The 21,813-nt window shown below is 42.2% G+C and overlaps 1 protein-coding gene across 1 annotated transcript; it reads left to right on the top strand.

Annotated features, from left to right (window-relative positions):
* The first annotated feature begins 4,049 nt into the window (after positions 1-4,049).
* LOC130482321 (uncharacterized) lies at positions 4,050-16,618 on the top strand. Its single transcript, XM_056855030.1, has 5 exons — positions 4,050-4,061; positions 13,366-13,527; positions 15,798-15,926; positions 16,012-16,149; positions 16,529-16,618. Exons 1-5 carry the CDS (start codon positions 4,050-4,052, stop codon positions 16,616-16,618), a joined length of 531 nt encoding a protein of 176 aa, XP_056711008.1.
* Positions 16,619-21,813: the final 5,195 nt, after the last annotated feature.

Raw genomic sequence — 21,813 nt, 5'->3', positions numbered from 1 at the left:
TTTATTACCTTCTTCCTCTTACTTCATCCATTTCACGCTGTTGAAAATGTGAATGTCTTCAATAGGGATACAGCAGCTGGAAGCAGATGAAATTTCATGTCCTTCACAAATAGTAGTGTGCATGGAACACAGGTAACTAACATTAGAATTAGGTCAACTTGGTACTGGGCACTTAGAGCTAGCCATATCTACTGGCTGAGGACTTTAGCAGGAAGAAATCCAGAGCTAGGACAGGAAAGAAGAAAGGCACTGATTCATATTCCATTCCCAGAGATGGGAACAGAAGCCCAACACTATCTAATAACTTTTATATGGGGAAGAGATTCATGAGTCACATTCCCAGACTCCCTGATTCTTCCCATTGGCAGGACTTGGCCCTCATATTTAGAAGTGATGTCAGACCCCATAGGCAGACTCCATAGAGAGATTTCCCTTCTTGTGGAATGGCTCCTTGAGTTTCCACTTCCTTTCTCTCACAGACAAGAGTAAAAGAGCTCTGCCCTCTTAACTGTATCATTAACCTAATTTCTGTAAAACAGCTTCATATTTTTGAAGCAAGGTTTTCATTAAACAATGTTTTAATATATAACATACAAATACACGTACCAATAGGAGAAGAAAAAGAAGTGCACAATGCCAAATGTTTTTGGCAACTTTTCTTGGCAGACTCTTTTGATAACTCTTACTCAACTGAATATCAGTATTTTCCACAAACAACTGAATCATCAAACAACTTTAATTGCCAGCGGCACCACTCTGTCTTTACTTCATAATAAAATAATGGAATGTCACCATTTTAATACCAGTGAAATTCCTCACATATCTCATATGAATAATATTTTCTAAAGCAAAGACGAAAGATGGCTGCAAGATGCAATATCTGGCCCAAATGATACCGCAGGCAGTCTTTCTCTGTGGCTGCGATGGAGCAAGCAATTCAAAAGCCCCACCCAGACAGAGACTTGGTTACTGCATCATCTCTTTAAGAGCAGTAAAACATCTTGAATTTTTAAAGTACACACTATGGTTGAACTTTTAAAGGTGGCCACTGCTGTTCACCACTCCGTTTTCCTCACCTACACATGAATGTACACATGCCTATATGAAAGCACACAGTGTATCCTTAAGAAGGGGTACCAGCGCACGCCAAAACAGAGACCAACACAAACAAACTCAACAGTTTGAGGATGCCTTTCCCAGCAGGTGATTTCAGATTTTTGATGGAGAAGACACATTTGACTCTTTGATGGAGAAGACACATTGCCCGAGTTATAGGGGTTATTCAGATGTCTGTGTATGCTACCTATGGTAGTGGTTCCAGGGTTACTGCTAAATCATTGTGTATGGGATGAAGGGAGAGTTTGGGCATTATTCCCTAGCCAATAAACTAGCACTATGATCCTAGATCAAAAAGTCTTCATTTCTGAGCAGACCAATACCCCCGAGTGGGATCTGACCTTACCAGGAGAATACTGCATTCATTGGGGGGGGGGTGTAGCAGTTCCAGTTCTTATTGTTCTCAGTAACTTTCCCCTGACATTTACCCTACTAACTTAGCACAAACACAAACACACAGCTAGCTAGTATCCAGGCAGACATTCTTCCCCTGGTAACTCAACACACACACGCATAGAGTTATCCTGCCCAGCAACAAGCTAATCCCTTGCTGTCCTAATACGTTTTCAATACGCACTGGTTCCCAACCAGGGGTCCGTGGACCCCCAGGGGTCCACGAGAACTAAATTAAGGTCCGCAAAACAAAGTTATAAACCCATAATACATTAATATTTTCAATTAAAAGTTCTCTATTATAAAAATATATATTCAAATATTATTCTAAGTTTAATGTTGACCTAACAGTTATGATTGAAGTTTATTTTCAAATTCTCGGAATTTTTATTTTGAACCTTGGGGTCCCTGCACTGAACAAAAAAGTCCTAGTGGTCCCTGGTCAAAAAAAGGTTGGGAACCACTGATTTTACAGAAAGGAAAAGAGGTTATTACAAACTTATTAAATCAGACTGCTTAAATCAGTGGTTCCCAACCTTTTTTTGACCAGGGACCACTAGGACTTTTTTGTTCGGTGCAGGGACCCCAAGGTTCAAAATAAAAATTCAGAGAATTTGAAAATAAACTTTAATCATAACTGTTAGTTCAACATTAAACTCAGAATAATATTTGAATATATATATATATATATATATTTATAATAGAGAACTTTTAATTGAAAATATTAATTTATTATGGGTTTAGAACATTGTTTTGCGGACCTTAATTTAGTTCTCGCGGACCCCTGGGGGTCCATGGACCCCTGGTTGGGAACCAGGGCTTAAATGGATCTTCCATATTCAGGGGGAATCTATCTGGCCGTCACAGGGGTGAGAAAATCTGGGGTGGGTATCTTGGCTTAACCCTTTGCTGGCGACCGGTAAGTGCCTGTATACCTACATTACCTGCTGAAACGGTAGTTCCCCTTTGAAGGATGACCGCTCCTGCGTCTTTGGCCCGACGGCTCAGCCCTCTATGGCACTAACCGCGTCGGTGAGCCCTCCGCACCCAGCTTCCCCCCAGGCTTGGGAAGCCACCCCCACGGGTAAGCGCGTCGGCCTCAAAGCCCACCCACAACACTCCCCCCACCCCACTACGCGGCCGGGCATAGGAGGCTTCAGCCCTCCAGGACGCGCAGGCGCAGCAGGAAACTCGCAGCCCCGCACGCGGCGGCGGCGGCGCGCCCGTCAGGCTGCCCCGCCCACCGTGGTTCCAGGCGTGACGTTGCGGCGGGGCCGCGCCCGGCTGAGCCTCGGTGCTAAGAACTCCGCTGTGCAGTGTCGCAGGGTAGGGCAGGGCAGGGCAGGGGGGACAAGATTCCCCTCGGTTCTTTTCTAGCTCTTAAGGCCATTTATCCATGGAAGGTTTTGCCTTGGATTTGCCACTCTTTAGATGCAGTTTCCTCCCCATCCCTATTCTCCAAACTCAACAGTAAGCCGCCGTGCAGAGTTTTGAGAATTCAGGTGGGGAAAATGTGCATCTACAGCACTGGTTCCCAACCGGGGACCCCCAGGGGTCCGCGAGAACTAAATTCAGGTCCGCGAAACAAAGTTATAAACCCATAATAAATTAATATTTTCCATTAAAAGTTCTCTATTATAAAAACATATTCAAATATTATTCTAAGTTTAATGTTGAACTAACAGTTATGATTAAAGTTTATTTTCAAATTCTCGGAATTTTTATTTTGAACCTTGGGGTCCCTGCACCGAACAAAAAAGGCCTAGTGGTCAAAAAAAGGTTGGGAACCACTGATCTAGAGAGTGGCAAATCCAGTGCAAAACCAAGGCCATTTCTGCGCGGGAGGTTTGGCCTTGGGTTGGCCGCTCTCTCGGTGCCCGTTGCCCCCATCCGAATCCCCAGAACTCAACAATAAGCCCCCCCAGGCAGAGTTGTGAGAATTCCGATTGGGGGGAGATGTGCATCTAAAGGGGCAAATGCAAGGCCAAAACCTCCCATGCACAAAAATCTTTTTAGATATACGCCACTATAGCTGCAAGAGTGGTTTCTGCAGCAAAGTGGAAACTTTGGATGGACTGGATAAATAAAATGTTGGAACTAGCAGAAACGGCTAAACGTACGGCATTAGTAAATCAAAAGGAGAACACAGAATTTGTGGGAGAATGGGAGGCATGGACAATATATTGTCAAAATGAATTTACATTGGGAAGCATTGAAGGTTATGTTTTGTTCTAATTCATTTGATTTAAGGTGGAAATGTTATTAAGATTAATGATTTAGATTTTATGAATTGCAATCCAATTTATATATGGAAGTATTGAATTAGAAATTAAATGCAAAGGGGATAATAAAGTTATCAAAAAGACAGAGGAGGAGAGAGGGGAAGTCAACGTAAATATATGAATGAATTAGTTATACAGAATGGAGAAATATTGTTTATATCATATAATTATCTTAATGAATGGTGGAAACTACTGTAATATGAAAAACAATAAAAAAAATGTTATAAGAAATAAAAATAAAAAACCTCCCATGCACAAATGACCTTCCGGGTGAGAAGCAGAAGCAGAAGACCTCTGACTGGGAGGGGGCTTTGGGGGAGCTAGAACGGCACCTGCCTTGCGTGCAGAAGGTCCCAGGGACGACCCCTCCCCAGCAGAGTCTCCTTTCTGGTAACTCTCCTCCGGCGGGTCTTGGCTGGCAACGATACGCAGCGCTTTGTGGATGCTGCCCCCTCCCGGCCGTCTGTGGAAAGCTCACCTTAGTGGCATGAGTCCAGGAGCACCTTAAAGACTAACAAAAATATTTTCTGGCAGGGTATGAGCTTTCGTGAGCCACAGCGTGAGCTGTGCACCAAATAAGTAATCCTACAGGAAGAGGAGTAGGAAATGGCGCTCAGAGCAGAGTTGCTTCGGCTTGAGCAAAAGTGAGCGCAAGACAGTGCTTTCAGTGGGAGTCGGCTGCAGTGTCTGGCAAGCAGGCCAAAGAGGAGGGGTTGGAGCAGTTGGTCTCTTGAGCCTTTCAGCAGGTGTGACAGCAAGCAAAATGTCTGGGACAGTGGAGGAAGAGGCAGTAATAAGTGGACAACTGTGAAGGCCTCAGTAGCCTAACAAACCTGTGTGCAAGCCCCCATGTCCGGCTCTTCAGTCCCCTTCTGTACCCAATAAGACGCCCACGCCCCAGGTTTCAAGGAATGGTGGATGGACCACCCTTTCAGTGTCTCAGACCATCACAGGCTCGACTGCAGGGCCTCTGATTCAGGCTTATGCCACTGCGCCCCTACACCTGCCACCCCTCTACCACCTATCCCCCCACAACACAGCACCAGATCAGTCATTTCAGTCCAGAGGCACCTTGAAGGGGGAAATGTTGCAAGTCCCCATTGGGGAGAAAAGTGGGGTGTAAATAAAGTAAATAAAATAAAATTTATAATAAAATAAAAATTATATATTATAAATAAATTTATAATAAAATAAAAATTATGTGGGAGGGGCCGTGGCATGGAGAAGGTCCCAGGTTAAATCCCCAGCATCTCCAGTTAAAAGGACTAGGCAGGTAGGTGATGTGAAAGACCCCCGCCCAAGACCCTGGAGAGCTGCTGCCAGTCTGAGTAGCCAATACTGACTTTGATGGACCAAGGGTCTGATTCAGTATAAGGCAGGTTCATGTGTTCATGTGTTCAAGTCTGGCTTGGATCGGAAAGTAATCTGGGATACCTCCCAGAGCCTCTTGTTATGCAGGCAGTGAAAATACGGGTCACATTGGCCTGCCTGGTATGGGGAGCCTTGCTGACGGGAAAAATACCGTGGGTCAAGTATAGAGAGAGGTTTCCCAACTGTTCTGTGAGCTGGAGGTTAGAGGTGAAGACAAAGCAGCAAGTACTAATAATTTTGTGCCATCAAGTCACAACTGGTCATGGTGACCTCAAGGCCATGGGGTTTTCAAGGCAGAGGTGAGCAGAGATTGCTTTGTTATTGCCTTCCTCTGCATAGCAACCAAAGTCTTCCTTGGTGGTCTCCCATCGAAGTACTAGTCATGGCTAACCCTGCTTAGTTTCCAAGCTCTGATAAGCTCAGGCAAGTCATGGTTATTCAGGGTGCTAAACAGGGCATAGGAGCAAGTTAAGCACCTCAAGGTTGAAGTTCTGGTGAATTTAACACTGGTCTACATTATAGGCCTGTTAAAAAAGACTTGTACAGAGTATGCTTGACAAATATGCTTATTGTTTATTAATCTCTGCCAGCAAAAAGAATACAGCGCATATGAGAACAGTGTAGACTTAGCAGAACCCCAAAAGTAACCATAGAAAGAGGAAGTAAGTTGCCAGGTCCCTCTTCGCCACTGGTGGGAGGTTTTGGGGGCAGAGCCTGGTTAGGGCGGGGTTTGGGTAGGGGAGGTAGAATCCAATTGCCAAAGTGGCCATTTTCTCCAGGTGAACAGATCTCTGATATTGAATAAGCTGTGATGAACTGGAAATATCTGTAATGAAGAAGAAATTATTAGTACCTGGAGGTTGGCAACTATCCATGACAGAGTTGTGGAGAGATATCACCAGTAGAGGTGGACACTGTCCCTTGTCCTACATTGAGTCACAGTACCAAATTTTCAAAATGCTTTGTGCAGGTTCTTAGGCAAAGTGTTTACATGTGTATTTTGGACTTCATGTGCTTTTGAAAATATATGTGACATAACATATGCAAAAGAATAAGAATCAAGTACCAGAGAAAATACTTCCATAGACTAAAGGAATTGAATGAGAGACATCCTGCGGTTGTGGGTGGCAACATGTTTCCCAGAAAGACATTCTCACTTGAGCTGATAAAAAACTAACCCAAGGCATCCCAGTTGTCTGCCTGATAGGAAGCCTTGCCTTGGACTGACTAAGAAGAGTCCAACCCTCTCTTCCATTTCCCAGGAGGATGATCAGCTTCCAATTCCTTAATAGTATTTATCTGTACTCATGGATTAAGAGCAACCTTTGTCATTAACCTATTTCTGTGTTCTTTGGTGTCTTGTGCCTTAAGAACATAAGAACATAAGAAAGGCCCTGCTGGATCAGACCAAGGCCCATCAAGTCCAGCAGTCTGTTCACACAGTGGCCAACCAGGTGCTTCTAGGGAGCCACTAACAAGACAAGTGCAGCAGCACTATCCTGCCTGTGTTCCACAGCACCCAAAATAATAGGCATGCTCCTCTGATACTAGAGAGAATAGGTATGCAGCATGACTAGTATCCATTCTAACTAATAGCCATGAATACCCCTCTCCTCCATGAATATGCCCACTCCCCTCTTAAAGCCCTCCAAGCTGGCAGCCATCACCACATCCTGAGGCAGGGAGTTCCACAATTTAACTATGCATTGTGTGAAAAAATACTTCCTTTTATTTGTTTTGAATCTCTCACCCTCCAGCTTTAGCAGATGACCCCATGTTCTAGTATTATGGGAGAGGGAGAAAAACTTCTCCCTGTCCACTCTCTCCAAACCATGCATAATTTTATAGACCTCTATCATGTCTCCCCTCAGCCGCCTTCTTTCCTAGCGAAACAGCCCTAAGCGTCTTAACCGCTTCCCATAGGACAGTTGCTCTAGTCCCCTAATCATTTTGGTTGCTCTTTTCTGCACCTTCTCAAGCTCTGTAATATCCTTTTTAGGTGTGGTGACCAGGCCCGTGAATGCACTAGCAACTTACCTCACAATTTACACGCGTCCAGTACACAAGTATCCAAAACGACTGTAAATTTCTGTTCCCACCGCGCCACCTTTCTCCGCTGCATTTGATAAGCCCAAAGACCGGCACGCTCCCATGCATGCCCAGTCTGCGCTCCAAGCAAGGACGGCGATTGGTCCAGCGTTATTAAGGGAGGCGGGGGGATTGCGGGGGTTGGCTGGCAGCAGGAAGTCGATTGAACACACATTGCATGTTCCCACTTTAAGGCACCGGGTGTGGAAGACGTTTTATTTTATTAATTCGCCGTATAAGCAGATGCACTTAATGCGGAGAAATTGCGCTCTGGAGACGTCCTCGGAATTCTTCGGGTGAGATGAAGTGGGAACATGCAAGGAAAGCCCGCAGAAATTGGAGCTGCAAACGCGCAGTGCGGACATGGCCCAGAACTGTACACAGTATTCCAAGTGTGGTCTCACCATAGATTTGTACAATGGCAGTATGATATCAGCAGTTTTATTCTCTATTCCTCGTCTAATTATGGCCAGCATGGAATTTTGCCTTTTTTACAGCAGCCGCACACTGGGTTGACATCTTCATTGAGCTATCCACTACCACCCCAAGATCCCTTTCTTGGTCTGTCGCTGCCAGCACAGATCCCATCAGTGTGTATGTGAAGTCAGGATTTTTTGCCCCAATATGCATCACTTTACACTTACTCACATTGAATCTCATTTGCCATTTTAATGCCCATTCTTCCAGTATGCAGAGATCCTTCTGGAGCTCTTCACAGTCCGATTTTGTTTTAACCACCCTAAATAATTTGGTGTAATCTGCAAACTTGGCTACTTCACTGTTTAACCCCAACTCCAGGTCATTGATGAACAGGTTGAAAAGCTCCGGTCCCAACACAGATCCCTGAGGCACCCCACTGCTCACATCCCGCCATTGGGAGAACTGACCATTGATTCCTACTCTCTGCTTCCTATTTTTCAGCCAGCTCTCAATCCATAAGAGGACTTGTCCTCTTATCCCGTGACTATGAAGTTGTGAGGGTTCCCAACCTTCCTGTGCAAACTCCATAAAATCACTTGCTCAGACTGTCATGCAGAAACAAGGAACTTTATTGGAAGCTTCAGGTAGTACAGGCCTTACACTGGTAAAGTTGCAAGTGCTTACGGTTTCACAAAGACAGAATTATAACCCCTACAGGGAAGCAGATGTCAAACGTATGTTATGGGAATCTACGAGATAATCGTGCATGGTACAAAACATCAAAGAACTTCGAGAGCTTGTTAGTACTATCTACCCACCAAGGCCACAGTGGTGGAAGGGAGTCAGTGAGAGCAAGGGAGGAACGTGGGAAGAGGGAAGAGACATTCCAACCTGGGGCCCGTCAGACGCTGCGCCTGAACCAAGGAAAGTCAAGAGGCCTGGACTGCTTTCACGAGTCCAGGGAGGGGGGGGGGAAACATACAAGGCAAAGACCTTACCCAAGGCAAGGCGTACAGACCCTCACAGAAGTTTGCTTAGCAGTCTTTGGTGGGGGACTATGTCAAAAGCTTTTTGGAAATCCAAATATACAATATCCACAGGCTCATTCCTGTCCACATGCTTATTGACGCTTTCAAAAAACTCTAATAGGTTAGTGAGACAGGACCTACCCTTACAGAAGCCATGTTGGGTTTTGCCCAGCAGACCTTGCCCTTCTATATGCTTGACAATTCTATCTTTAATAATGAAATTATTGAAATTGAGTTGCATTCTTTCTTTTGTGGACAGGATTTCTGATCCACTTACAAAGTTGATTGAACTAACAGACAAAATTAAACCTCTCTTACATAATTGGTGCCCAAACAGTTGGAAATAATGCAAAGATCTCTTCCATTTTTGAAAATAGATTTGTTTTGCAAGTTACAGTTTTGCTTGTCAAGGTTGTTTTTCAGCAGGAAATGTATCTGGAAATGCCTTCTCATATATAAATGTTGCTGGAGAGGAATGCTAAGCTTAGCCAGCATTTTATAGAAAATGATTTTCTGTGTATGTTTAGAGGCAATGTTCCCAATATTTCAAAAAAGTACCTTTAGTGCCATAATGGTGCTAATGAAATTAGAAATTAATCTGACATTAGCTTGTTGTAGTGCTAGAACTCTATAGTGGTGACTAGTTTACCCCCCGCCCCAAAAAAAAAGCCCTTAAAATGCCCTCCAGGATTGCTGCAGGGGGGGAAATGCTGGAAAAATATGCCCTGAGGTTTTGGCAGTAAGAAAACGGCACCAAAGAAGGGAAGATTTTTGCAGGACAAGAAAATGTGCTCTATCCCTTCCAGAGGGCACCCTAATATGCACAAATCTGGAAAGAACACATTCTGTTGCCAAATTTCTAGCACTTGTGGTTTCTCTATACCGTTACAGAGATGGGTTTTAATTTGCCATGCTGTGTTTTAATGTTTTACTGTTGTGTATTTTAATCTTGTATTGGTTTTGACTTTGCTCAAGACCTTTTGTCAGAGGACCGAAATAATAATGACATTATAGTAAAAAATATATATCTTTTTAGTACCATAAAAGGTAGTTTGTTGTACATGTTTCCCACGTTTCTGATATCTGTTACTCACTTTACCAGAAGAGAAGGATTAAATTATGTTAAACTAGTACGAAAGTCAGGAAAATGAAAAATGGCTGATAACTACCAATTCTTAGAATGATTTCTAAAAAGAGGTGTTGTGTCTCAACCTTATCAGAAACCATACTAATTCTAGGAGTTTAGAGAGACACTGGCTTGGATTTTAAGCGGCCTGAGCAGAGTTGCACTAGAGGAAGGCAATTCCCCCCCTTCCTGCAGTGGGTCAGTGGACCCAAAGGAGAAGTACGGGGATGCAAATTGAGAATTTCATTAACCACAAAAGTATGGGGCGGGGGGAGACAGGGACACTCCAAGTTCTGATTGTGGGACCTGAAATTGGCAAAAAATCTCCCTTTCTTCCTCTACAGACAGAAAAGCCATTCTGTGGGGGGAACTGCTCTGCCCAGATGGAAGGGCACCTTAGAATCAAAGCCACTGGGGTTAGTCAGTGGTGAAAAAACATGCAGAGGGGTGGCAATGTTTGTCTTGAAGCCAAAACACCAAACAATCTTGTAGTGTTTTAAAGAACAACATATTTTTGTGGAACAAAAATTTGAGTCCAATAGCACCTTAGAGCCCAACCAAATTTTCCAAGGTATACATTTGCATGAGTCAAAGCTCATTTTGCCAGATACCTCCCATCAGATACCGTGTCCAAATTTTGTTCTGCTACGACAGACTAATATGGCTACTCACCTGGAAAAATAGCACCTTAGAGCCCAACCAAATTTTCCAAGGTATACATTTGCATGAGTCAAAGCTCATTTTGCCAGATACCGCCCATCAGATACTGTGTCCAAATTTTGTTCTGCTACGACAGACTAATATGGCTACTCACCTGGAAAAGATTTTTTGTGGTTGAAGATACTCTGCACATGTTCAAAAGCAGACACGTGTTGGTGTTCTACACATTAGATGTAGCTGTGCTAGTAAAAACAATTTGCAAAGCGAACCTTTTCACAAATGGATAACCTGCCTGGCACAGCTCCTCGCAACTGCACACATACTTTGTTTGCAGGAAAAAATCCCTCATTAACCACAAATGCATGGGGTGGGGGAGGCAGAGATTCTCACAATTCTGGTTGCCAAGATAAACACCCCTGCCTGTTTTGCATCCAGCTGAAAGGAGAACACGGAATTCTGTGCAATGTCACAATGCCCACCTTCCACTCGCATCGCCTGATTGGTCTTCGGAAGAAAATAAGAGGGGACTTGACCAGAATCCTCCCCTCCCCCCACCTCCACTGGTCATGCTCAGCTTTCAAAAACTGAACACAACTGGCAAATAAAGGCAGTTGGAGAGTCAGTTCCCCAAGCTTTGGTTTGTGCACGCAAAGTGGTGAGAGAGAGGCATAATGGTGAGTTGTGCATAGTTCTGTCTAGTTAGTAAGCATTCTAGTTAGTAAGAGTATGTGTCTTTCACACCCTTCTGAGCACTGAATTATGAGAACACAAATGGGTAAATCTGTATTTGCCCATATCATTGGGTTAACTAGTTACAGCCACAGGGTTTATTGCTGCCGTGTGTGGTGCGCAAACACCTTCTTAAGCAGTGGCTTTATGTTTATATTTTTACACCAAACCCACATGATTAATTCAAACAAATCTCCCTAGTGACGATTCTTTCTAGTTCTTACGTAGATTTAAGGGAAAAGAAGAAGAAACATAGACTTCTGTAATTTCCACCTTAAAATAAGCGGAAATCTTCAATTTAAACAGGAAAAGACTGTTTCCATAGGGGATTGTGGAAAGATTTACAGAGAGACAGTTGGGTGAACTAATGTTCTTGCAGTTCCGTCCTAAGTATGCTCACTAGGGTTGCCAACCTCCAGGTACTAGCTGGAGATCTCCTGCTATTACAACTAATCTCCAGCCAATAGAGATCAGTTCACCTGGAGAAAATGGCCCTTTGGCAATTGGACTCTATGGCATGGAAGTCCCTCCCCTTCCCAGACCCTGCCCTCTTCAGGCTCCGCCCCAAAAACCTCCTGCCAGTGGCAAAGAGGAACCTGACAACCCTAATGCTCACTCATTTGTCCCTTAGGATTGCATAGGACTGCAGCTTTAAATTCAAATCACAATTATTTGAGAGGTCATCCGGTTGGATTATGGCACTTACGAGGAAACGTGTTGTGCTGTCCTACACATACTTGGGAGTGATTCCCACTGAGCGCACTGGGGATTATTTCTGAGCAAACATGCATATGCTTAAATACTTGCACATAGCCATGCATTTAAGTCAATTTCAGGATTGTATCAGTAAACTGTTTTCTTATTATTACACAAGAAGGGAACCTGCAGGACACACAGAAGATGGGAAACCCCACTTAGGGAATGGGGCACGCAAGGTCTCACAATAAGTAATCCATATACACCGGAGCATCCTAGGCAATTGTTTTAGTGCACCAACATAAATCTGTGTACCATTCACACCTGGATTACTGGTAGTTGTTCACCTCTGTCGTTTCCCTTTCTGTAGCATCTCTAAGCCCTTCAGTCCCATAAAAATCTTTTCCGGAGAATCCCTTCACATACTGGTTCTTGTAGGTTATCCGGGCTGTGTGACCGTGGTCTTGGTATTTTCTTTCCTGACGTTTCGCCAGCAGCTGTGGCAGGCATCTTCAGAGGAGTCCTTCAGTGTTACTCCTCTGAAGATGCCTGCCACAGCTGCTGGCGAAACGTCAGGAAAGAAAATACCAAGACCACGGTCACACAGCCCGGATAATCTACAAGAACCAATGAACTCTGACCGTGAAAGCCTTCGACAATATCCTTCACATACTGGTTATTCCACCATGCCACCTGCCCCTCCTAATCCAAGGTTTGATTTTCTTGTTAAAAGAGCCATACAATTGCAGACTTGGCTTACTCCTTTGCCACTCCTGCAGTGTCTCCTTCCCCATGACGTCTCCCCACTCCTATTCCCTCCAGCCCAAAATACCACTCGTTCTATGTTTTATGTTTCATCAGCACATCTTCATTATTTTTTTTATTTTTTTTGCATTCTGTTTCCAGCCTGAGAACTATTTTATGAAACTGATTTTAGGTTGCTAAACTTTTATGCAGTTCTTATGCTTTGGCAGAGTTTTTAATGCTAGGTTGTTAGTAGCTTGTTAATTTTTAATAATGTTTTGCTGTTTAAATATTTTGTCATGTTTAACTTTGTAAGCCTCCTCAAGCAGGTTCTCTGGAGAGAAGGCATATAAATATTCTAAATAAAAATAAATAATATTGCTATTTCTGTTTGGGTTGTTGTTGTTTTTTTAGCTATCTATTAATTTAAGATATTTACACCTTGGCTTATCTCCTCTGACTCAAGGCAGCTAACAAACCAACAAAAGCTGCAAGGACACAAACATCAAAAGCACCCAGCAATGTTAAAAATGCAACTGAAAAACACAGCTAAAAACAATACACACAGTTACAAAAACAAATGCTTATTTGCAAATCAAATACAGGTGGCCTAAATATAATTTTTCGTAGAATGTGATGTAATAAACTGTTTTTTGCTACTTCTAGTTTTCTCCAAAGGCTGTTTCTTACTTCTTCCTTTTCACACACTTAGCAGACAACATCTGATTATACAAGAAGTAGCACAACTTCTCTTCGGCGAAAGAGAAGTGGATTGAAACATGAACTGACTGAAGAGCAAAAGCAGGAGATCAGAGAAGCTTTCAATTTGTTTGATACAGATGAATCTGGAGGCATTGATGTGAAAGAACTGGATGTATGAGGGATAGTTTTGGGGGTCTGAATCTGGTTTAAGTTAAAATCTTTCAGTGTCCAACTGAAAATTCAAATATTATCAAAAGTCATAAACAGAAAGCACAGGAAGTGACCTGCTGAGTTTTGAAAGAAACCCACCTACTTGCAGATGTGTAGGGTTGCCAACCTCCAGGTAATAGCTGGAGATCTCCTGCTATTACAACTGATCTCCAGCCAATAGAGATCAGTTCACCCGGAGAAAATGGCCGCTTTGGCCATTGAGCTCTGTGGCATTGAAGTCCCTCCCCAAACCCCAAAAACCTCCCACCAGTGGTGAAGAGCAACCCTACCGATGTTAGAAGGGGAGTAGACTGGGGGAGGGGGGCAGAATGGCATTGGCAAGCTGAGCGCCAAATCAAGACATATTTGGAATGTATACATAGAGTCTACAGGTACGGCATCCACATATGCATATGGTTCTTTCTCTCCACAGTTGTAAACCCTGCTTTTTAATGGTTCTCAGTCATATAGAGAAAAGTGTTAGTGTGAAGGTTCCATATGTGTGCTGTAATGGAAGTGCTGAGGTCAGGGATAGTGCTTCGTGGTGCAGTCCCCTTCACTGTCCACATGTGCTCATTCAACACCCTTAGATTATCTTTAAAGAGCTCTAGTTGTGGAGGTTTCCATTTATTTTTATTTTTTTAGATTTATATCCCTCCCTTTCCCTACCAGGGCAGGGCTCAGGGCAGCTAAATGAGTTGTGTTCCCCCCTGGATTAATTTATGTTGCATGCTGATTCTGATGTCAGCATCAATGTGAATAGTCATGCAGATAATGCAAACAGCTGGAGATAATTCTGTAATATGTAATACAGTGAATTCTGTTACGCAAATTGCAGAATGAATTGTAGGTGGATTTTAGGTTCCTTTCGCTTTATGTATGAATTGATCATTATGGTTGACTGTTATGCTTAGTTTCTAAGAAGCATCTTAGAATGCTGCTTTTGGGTCCTATATTGCCTTCACGTGTCACATCGATTAGATCCCCATATTCTGCTTGGGATTCAATATTTTATTTGCCTACCCATGGAATCATAAATGTCTATTTGCTGTTCCAGAAAAGGTAGTTGATAGTTTGAAATATTTGGGTCTGTGAAGGTTTCAAACAGCCAAGCTCCTTGCTAGGTGGGGATACGGACACCCTTATTAAGAAGCAAATATTCTGTGTGTTTTGGGTGGATGTAATAGCTATATATTATGGCAAATTCAGCAGATCAATGATTTTTGTAAAGCTGAATCTGAATTAATGTCAATGGGAGGTAGAACGTGACTCCATTTCCACAATACATCTTGAGCACCTTGCTTATTACTGTATACAAATCGATAGATATATCTTGTTCTAGAATTGTAATGATATTTTTAAGATGCTCCCTGGGTTTAGCGAGGAATATGCCCACACTTTCCAATTTAACTTATTCTAAGTTAAGGATTAGGAGGCTTATAACATTTACCTGACAACAGATTAGGACTTAAGACATTCACCATTACTCAGTAGCCAAATAACAGAGTTATCTTGTTTCCTCACCCCTGAACTTTCTTGCTCTTTCATACCGTAAATACTTTGCAATGCCTTCCATTCACTTCTTCCATCCAAGTCAGATTCAGTGTTTTGCCTAGTAAGGTTGTCACCCATCCAGTTCATTTGGGCTAGAATAGCAGCTGGTAAGAGCTTCCTGACCCTCTGCTTCTTTCCTGACGTGTGTGTAAAGTGCCTTCAAGTCGCAGCCGACTTATGGCGACCTCTTTTTTTGGGGGGGGGGGTTCATGGCAAGAGACTAACAGAGGTGTTTTGCCAGTGCCTTCCTCTGCACAGCAACCCTGGTATTCCTTGGTGGTCTCCCATCCAAATACTAACCAGGGCTGACCCTGCTTAGCTTCTGAGATATGACGAGATCAGGCTAGATCGGGCCATTGTGCAAAATCTCATATAAGTTTTCCCATTGGGCTGCATTCTTGCATCAGAAATTCATCTAGTGTGAGTGAAATAATGTTTGCAGATGTAAACTTTCCCCTTCATCCTTCTGGTTCAGCCTGCTACTACCCACACCCCAAATTGTGCCCCCATGGGTTCATGGATCCTTATGGACAGCATGGGTAGGAAGTGGGGGCTAAAGGAAGGGGAAACTGGTGAAACTTTCTCCTGGCACAAGTGTCATCTGCAACCGGAAAACATGAGCAGGATACATCTCACTATCTTGTGTGTGTTAAAAAATCTCCTTCCTGTCCACTGCAGGTTGCGTTGCAAACTCTTGGCTTTGAAACAAAGAAAGGAGAAGTTAGAAAAATGGTAGCAGAGATTGGCAAAGATTACCACGGCATCATAAATTGTGAAGACTTTTTGACCTTGGTTATTAAAAAAATGGTAAAATGGTAGCCCATAATCTTGCTTTCATAAATTATAAACTTAAAGTTGATGCTCCATCATTTTTCCTCTTTCTTTTTGTAAGAGTGAAAAGGATAACAAGGAAGAACTCTTGAAGGCTTTCAAATTATTTGACACTGATGGAACAGGCAAAATTTCCTTTAAAAACCTAAAGAGAGCTTTTAGTGAACTTGGAGAAGATATAGCTGATGAAGAAATTCAGGTAAATGACTTGCTTGGTTATGCCTTAGTCAATAGATGCAGCAGGTCTGATCACCTCTGTCAGATCCCAGTGAGAGTTACCATAGCTAAGGATAATGGTGTTTGTCTGATAAATCAATTTGATGGGTTTTAATAACAATTAACTATCTTACTGAAGTTAATATTTCTATATCACATTTATTAGAGATCAATAGGGTGCCATCTTTAGAGACACTTCCATTTTATCAATGAGGATCATAAAAATGTGTATTTTTATTTGTAATTTATGTCAGTTTTAATAGCTAAAGTTGAGAAAGCACTAGCGTAAGGGTTCTGTGTTAAAAATAAGAAATAGTTTTTGATACTTCCACAATGGTACTTAATCTTAAATGTCTTTCCAGGAAATGATAGCTGAAGCTGATCGTGATGGTGATGGAGAAATAAATCAGCAAGAATTCTTGAGAATTATGAAGAAGTCCAATTTATATTAATTGTTCTGTTCTGTTATTTAAAAATTACCTTAAAATACTTTTAAAAACCACCTTCGCTTGTTTTATGATGTATGAAAGGAGGGCACCGTGTTTTATTTTTATGCTATTTTTTAAATTATAAATTCAAACCTGATTGCGTAGAAATAAATATATGTTTCTGTGAAAGAAACAGTTGCTGATTGAATACAGAAAGGGCAAAACACAATCAAAGCATTTGGTTATATTGTTGAACTTGTCATGTGCAAGATCTAGAAAAGTATAGATTTTTCCTTCTTTAAGCTTTGAGGGACATATACAATAATTTATTGCCCCACTGGGAGCCCAAAATCACGCAAGTAGACTTATGTTGCCCACTGTAATGATACTTTGCCTTAATTCCCATTGACTTGCATAATCAAATGATGATATATTAATGACTAGGAAGAAAACAGGTTTGCATTTCTGGTATTCTGGTGAATTTGAGCATGTACCTTCTGTGATTTTTGCTCTTTATTGTCCATAACTTTTAACGTCTGCGAGAAACATTGAAGGGAGCATCACGAGGAGTACAAGCTACCAGAATCCAGTACTTCCTTGTGTGATCATAAACCTGAACAGTTTCAGTCCCTGATGCAGCCATAATTAAGTTTGTTATGTTCCACATGGGTCAGGGTTCCTGTGTCTTTAAAGAACTGCGTAGAAATGAAAACCTCACCAGCTACAGCTTCTCCTGTCATAGTACTGAGTGGCTATAGTTGCCAAACTTCCCCTACACAATTATTTCTACTCCGTCTTGTCAAATTGACGACCTCAATTAAAATTTACACGTTTCTGCCCCCATGCCCATTATTCATGGGCATCCATTACCATCTAAACCATTTGCACAATCCACAATTTTGTTTAATAATAGTCACATTTTGCCTTTGATGATGATTTCCCTTCCATGATGACATGTAAAATTTCAGATTTTGTGTTTTTGATATAAACCATGAATTCATGAGGGTTTTGCTCATGTTACCACCATCTCTTCTATGTCCTGACATTTTATTTGTCAACTGAGGTCCAAACTAGGCTTGCATTTAACAGGCTGCTGACTTTAAAAAAAAGTAAATGTTACCACATCAAGCTGAGAGTTTGTCTGAAAAAAATGATGGGCGGAGGGATTATTTAAACCTTCCCTGCCCCCATAAACACCAAATTGCTTTTCTACCTATGGGGGGAAAGATATATATCTTTTACCCTATGGGAGAAAAACAGCTAACACTGACAGCCTAACCATTATTATTTCGAAATTAATGGGCCCTTAAATTTGACATCCAAGATTATGGTGTAATATGTTTTATTAGTGTAATGTTGTATTTTGGAGATTTCTCTTTAATGTGGAAAGCTACTTAAGGTATGGTTCAACAGATTAATTGGGTTAGGCTTTAGCTACCTACTTGTTTGACACAGCTCCTACAATGCATGGACACTGTGTGGGCATATTTGATTCTACTGGCTAAACTATTTCTTATACTATACAGTATCTGTTAGATTCTCAGGGCTTACTGCTACCATTCAGAGGGATCGGATCATTGATCATGGTCTATTGAAAATAAAGCTTGAGTCTCACACACACACAAAAGAAAGACAAAGTCGTTTGTCTTAATAAAAACAATCTTTAAACTCAGGATTTGGGGGTTTCACTGGGAGCAAAAACAAATAAACTTTCTACATTCTAAGTTTTCCTAACCTTGCCAGAAGCCTCTGGCAGTTGCTAAGCTTACTCTCGAGTAGGCATTCTTAAACGGCAAGAAAGCCTCTCCATCCTAGCAGGCTGGTATCCAAAAGGTAACTACTGTACTGCTTTCACTTCCAAACAAAGGATATAGAAAGCAGTTAAACATGCAAATTGTTTGTGTACGTGACCAGCAGGCACGATTGCAATGGTCACCATACTGACCAGTTGGTTAATTACAATATTAACCCTTAACTGTCTGACATGTAGCAAAGCTCGCTATCTAATACCCAACAGTATCACTAGCATGAGTTGTGTTTATATTCTATATTATGGTATATACTTTAACTGGATGTAGGTATGGTCTACATATTCCAAAACATTAGGTGTCAGAATCCTAAAGAGGTAGAATGGACTGTCCCACTTTGGCCTGCAGGTAGATGCTAATTTTTAATACTTCCCTGCATAAACTCTGTGGTTTCATTCACGTAGGGACGATTCTCTGTTTAGCTCTCTTTGCTGTGTGGAAACAACAGAGTTTCAACATGGCAGTTTTCTGCACACTCTTCTCCATCAACCACCATTTCCCATGTATTCCTCCACCCTCACTGTGCCACTCAGGCTTCAAAAAATCAGTAACTTCTATACCACTGTAGTGCCATACCGCTGTACCAATATAGCAATAACCAGTTTTTTAAGCCTGAAAAGGCCCTTTGGTTGCTACAGTGGGGGAAATGGCACCTGTGGGAGGAGCATTGTAAGGAAAATAGTGCTGATATGGGCAGGACCTTCAAAAATGCACATGTTGCTGTCTGGATAGCATGCAAACTTGCCTGGACTGTTGTCAGGTTTTCAAATGATTGGAGCAAGGTAGGGGAAATGCTGAAAAGTAGACAGTTAAAGGATAACATTATGTAGATGTCCCAAAGCAGTGTTTCTACTTGGAAGCAAAGACAAACTCAGTGGAAGTAGCCTGTGCAACTAGAAAATTAGCACAACAGAGAGAGACTGCCTGCTTAGAACTTTTCACCTGAATATGCTAGTTTACTACATAGCATACAGTCATTTACACAGAGGAGCATTTTAAAATAATATCACCCTCCAGCAGTCTGAAGTAGTACAGGTTATTCTGTCAGTTTTGGATTCTGCCACCTTATTTTGCTACATGTGCAGACCAGGCTCTAGTCCTAAGGGAATCCAAAGCATTCATGGAGGTGCACAGTATGTCGAAGGCTTTCACGGTCAGAGTTCATTGGTTCTTGTAGGTTATCCGGGCTGTGTAACCGTGGTTACACAGGATAAAAGAACATGAAAGATACTGCAGACTTGGCCAACCTGAGAAATCAGCAGTGGCTGAACATGGACTGACACAAACAGGACACAGGGTCTTATTCCAAGACACTGAAAGACTGGACAATTCTACCAACTATTTTGTCAGATTGCACAGAGAAGCCATTGAAATTCATAAACATCAGCACAACTTTAACAGAAAAGAGGAGAGTTTAAGAATGAATAAGGCTTGGCTTCCTGCCCTGAAAAACCTCCAGACAAAGACAACATTCAACAATAGCCATACAGATTAGTTTTGGATTACACACATTAACAGATCACTTCAGGATACAATGGTTCCATATTAACATACCATACCCTCATTAGCACATTATCTTGATACTTACAGGACAATACTTTTGCAGGACAATACTCAGCTCAAACCCAACCCCTTTCTGACTATATATTACTCTTCCTACACCCTTGACACTGAGAGACACTGTCCTTCAGTGTTACTACTCTGAAGATGCCTGCCACAGTTGCTGGCGAAACGTCAGGAAAGAAAATTCCAAGACCACGGTTACACAGCCCGGATAACCTACAAGAACCAGTGCACAGTATGGTCAAACCAGTGCTAATGGAGAACATATGTGTGGCACTGCTGTTGTCAAAACATCTGCCTCAAAACTTTTCATGTACAAGAAGCTTAATATACAAGTAAAGTTCTCTAGCCTGGCTTTTGCCATGATGTGCTAGTTTTCAATTGCAGGGGGAATTTCACAAGGCAGCACTTCAAAATTAGTGCTCACCTATATAAGGTGGAAGAGCCAAGAGAGCTGTGTTGTGTAACTTATGGCATGTTCTGGATCTCAGTCTTTAAGGTGGTTAGTTAGGGCTGGTGATAGCAGTTAGCAAGGCTAAGTTAGCAGTTAGCAAAGCCCCACCACGAACACAAGCATTTGTTACAGTGGGACTGAGCTTGCTTCTTTCTCCTTACCACAATCACTGTGAAGGAAACCTTCTTTCTTGACCTGTTCCTCTTAAGGATGCCTATCTTCTGTCCTTGCCACCTTGAGAACAGCATGAGACAATACTGTGCAACATATGACTGACAGCTCTTCCCTAGTTCCAGTAGTGGATTTGTATAGGTGGTTCTGTTCCCAGAAACACTTAATCATTCATATTAAATTCTGACTGTTTCTACAGAAATCACTATGATGAAAGTTCTTTTGTACAAAAAAAAAGTTATTTGTTCAATCAAATACAGTTATCTCCCTTTTGAGAGAGTCCTATATGACTAGACATAAACAATGTCTGAGTGCTGGCTGACCTGATTTTTATAGATCAGCTTGCAACCATGGTATCCTTCTGGAGAGGCTGGTTGACTTGAGAGTGGGTGGTTCCATGCTTTGATGGTTCTGCTCTTATTTGACTGGCCAATTCCAGAAAGTGGTACTGGGGGACTGCTGCTCAGTCCTGGGCATTAGTGCTATGGAGTCCTGAAGGACTTCATTTTGTCACCCTTGCTGTTTAACATCTACATGAAAAACAGAGTTGCACTTGCCTATAACTGTTGTTCATCGAGTGGTCTTCTATGCAGCCACACATTGGGACTGCGCATGCACATGCCGCTTTGGCAATTGGACTCTATGGTATTGAAAACAGCCACTTTGGCAATTGGACTCTATGTCATTGAAGTCCCTCCCCTCCCCAAACCCCACCCTCTTCAGGCTCCTCCCCAAAAACCTCCCGCCAGTGGCAAAGAGGGACCTGGCAACCCTATCTATGTAAGGGCCAGTCACTTTATTATCAGATACTATGACAAGTCTGAGGCTCATAAGAAAGCACAGTGAGAATAAACCATGTGGAAATCCCATCCCACTCTAATTTCTACTCCTTTCTTGTTGTTGTTGTTTTTTGGGGGGGAAACTGACATTCAGCTACCCTCTGCATTCTGTTCCTTCTAGAACTTATTTAGTCCAGCTTTGTGGTGCCCCCCCCTCTTTTTTGGTTAATTTAGAACCATACTTGGAGTTTCCCAAGTATATACAAAGCCCTACATTGTCTGTGGGTGGCTCCATCGTGTGTCCTCCTTTAGTCAAAAAGAGCTAGCCGGTTTACTACTGAATGAAACGAGAGTTTTTGCCTAAATACTGTAATTTATTGAACTGTTATTTTCACTGATGTCAAATGACCCGGATAGCCCAAGCTAACCTGATCTCATCAGATC

This window comes from Euleptes europaea, chromosome 9 (assembly GCF_029931775.1).
Source record: "Euleptes europaea isolate rEulEur1 chromosome 9, rEulEur1.hap1, whole genome shotgun sequence".
NCBI lineage: Eukaryota > Metazoa > Chordata > Lepidosauria > Squamata > Sphaerodactylidae > Euleptes > Euleptes europaea.
This window is presented reverse-complemented; position numbering and strand designations above follow the sequence as displayed.

Excerpts from the sequence above, each read along its gene's own strand:
- LOC130482321 (XM_056855030.1), top strand. Across the intron at positions 13,528-15,797 it reads TTGATGTGAAAGAACTGGAT|GTTGCGTTGCAAACTCTTGG; the intron begins GTATGAGGGATA and ends TGTCCACTGCAG. Across the intron at positions 15,927-16,011 it reads CCTTGGTTATTAAAAAAATG|AGTGAAAAGGATAACAAGGA; the intron begins GTAAAATGGTAG and ends TCTTTTTGTAAG.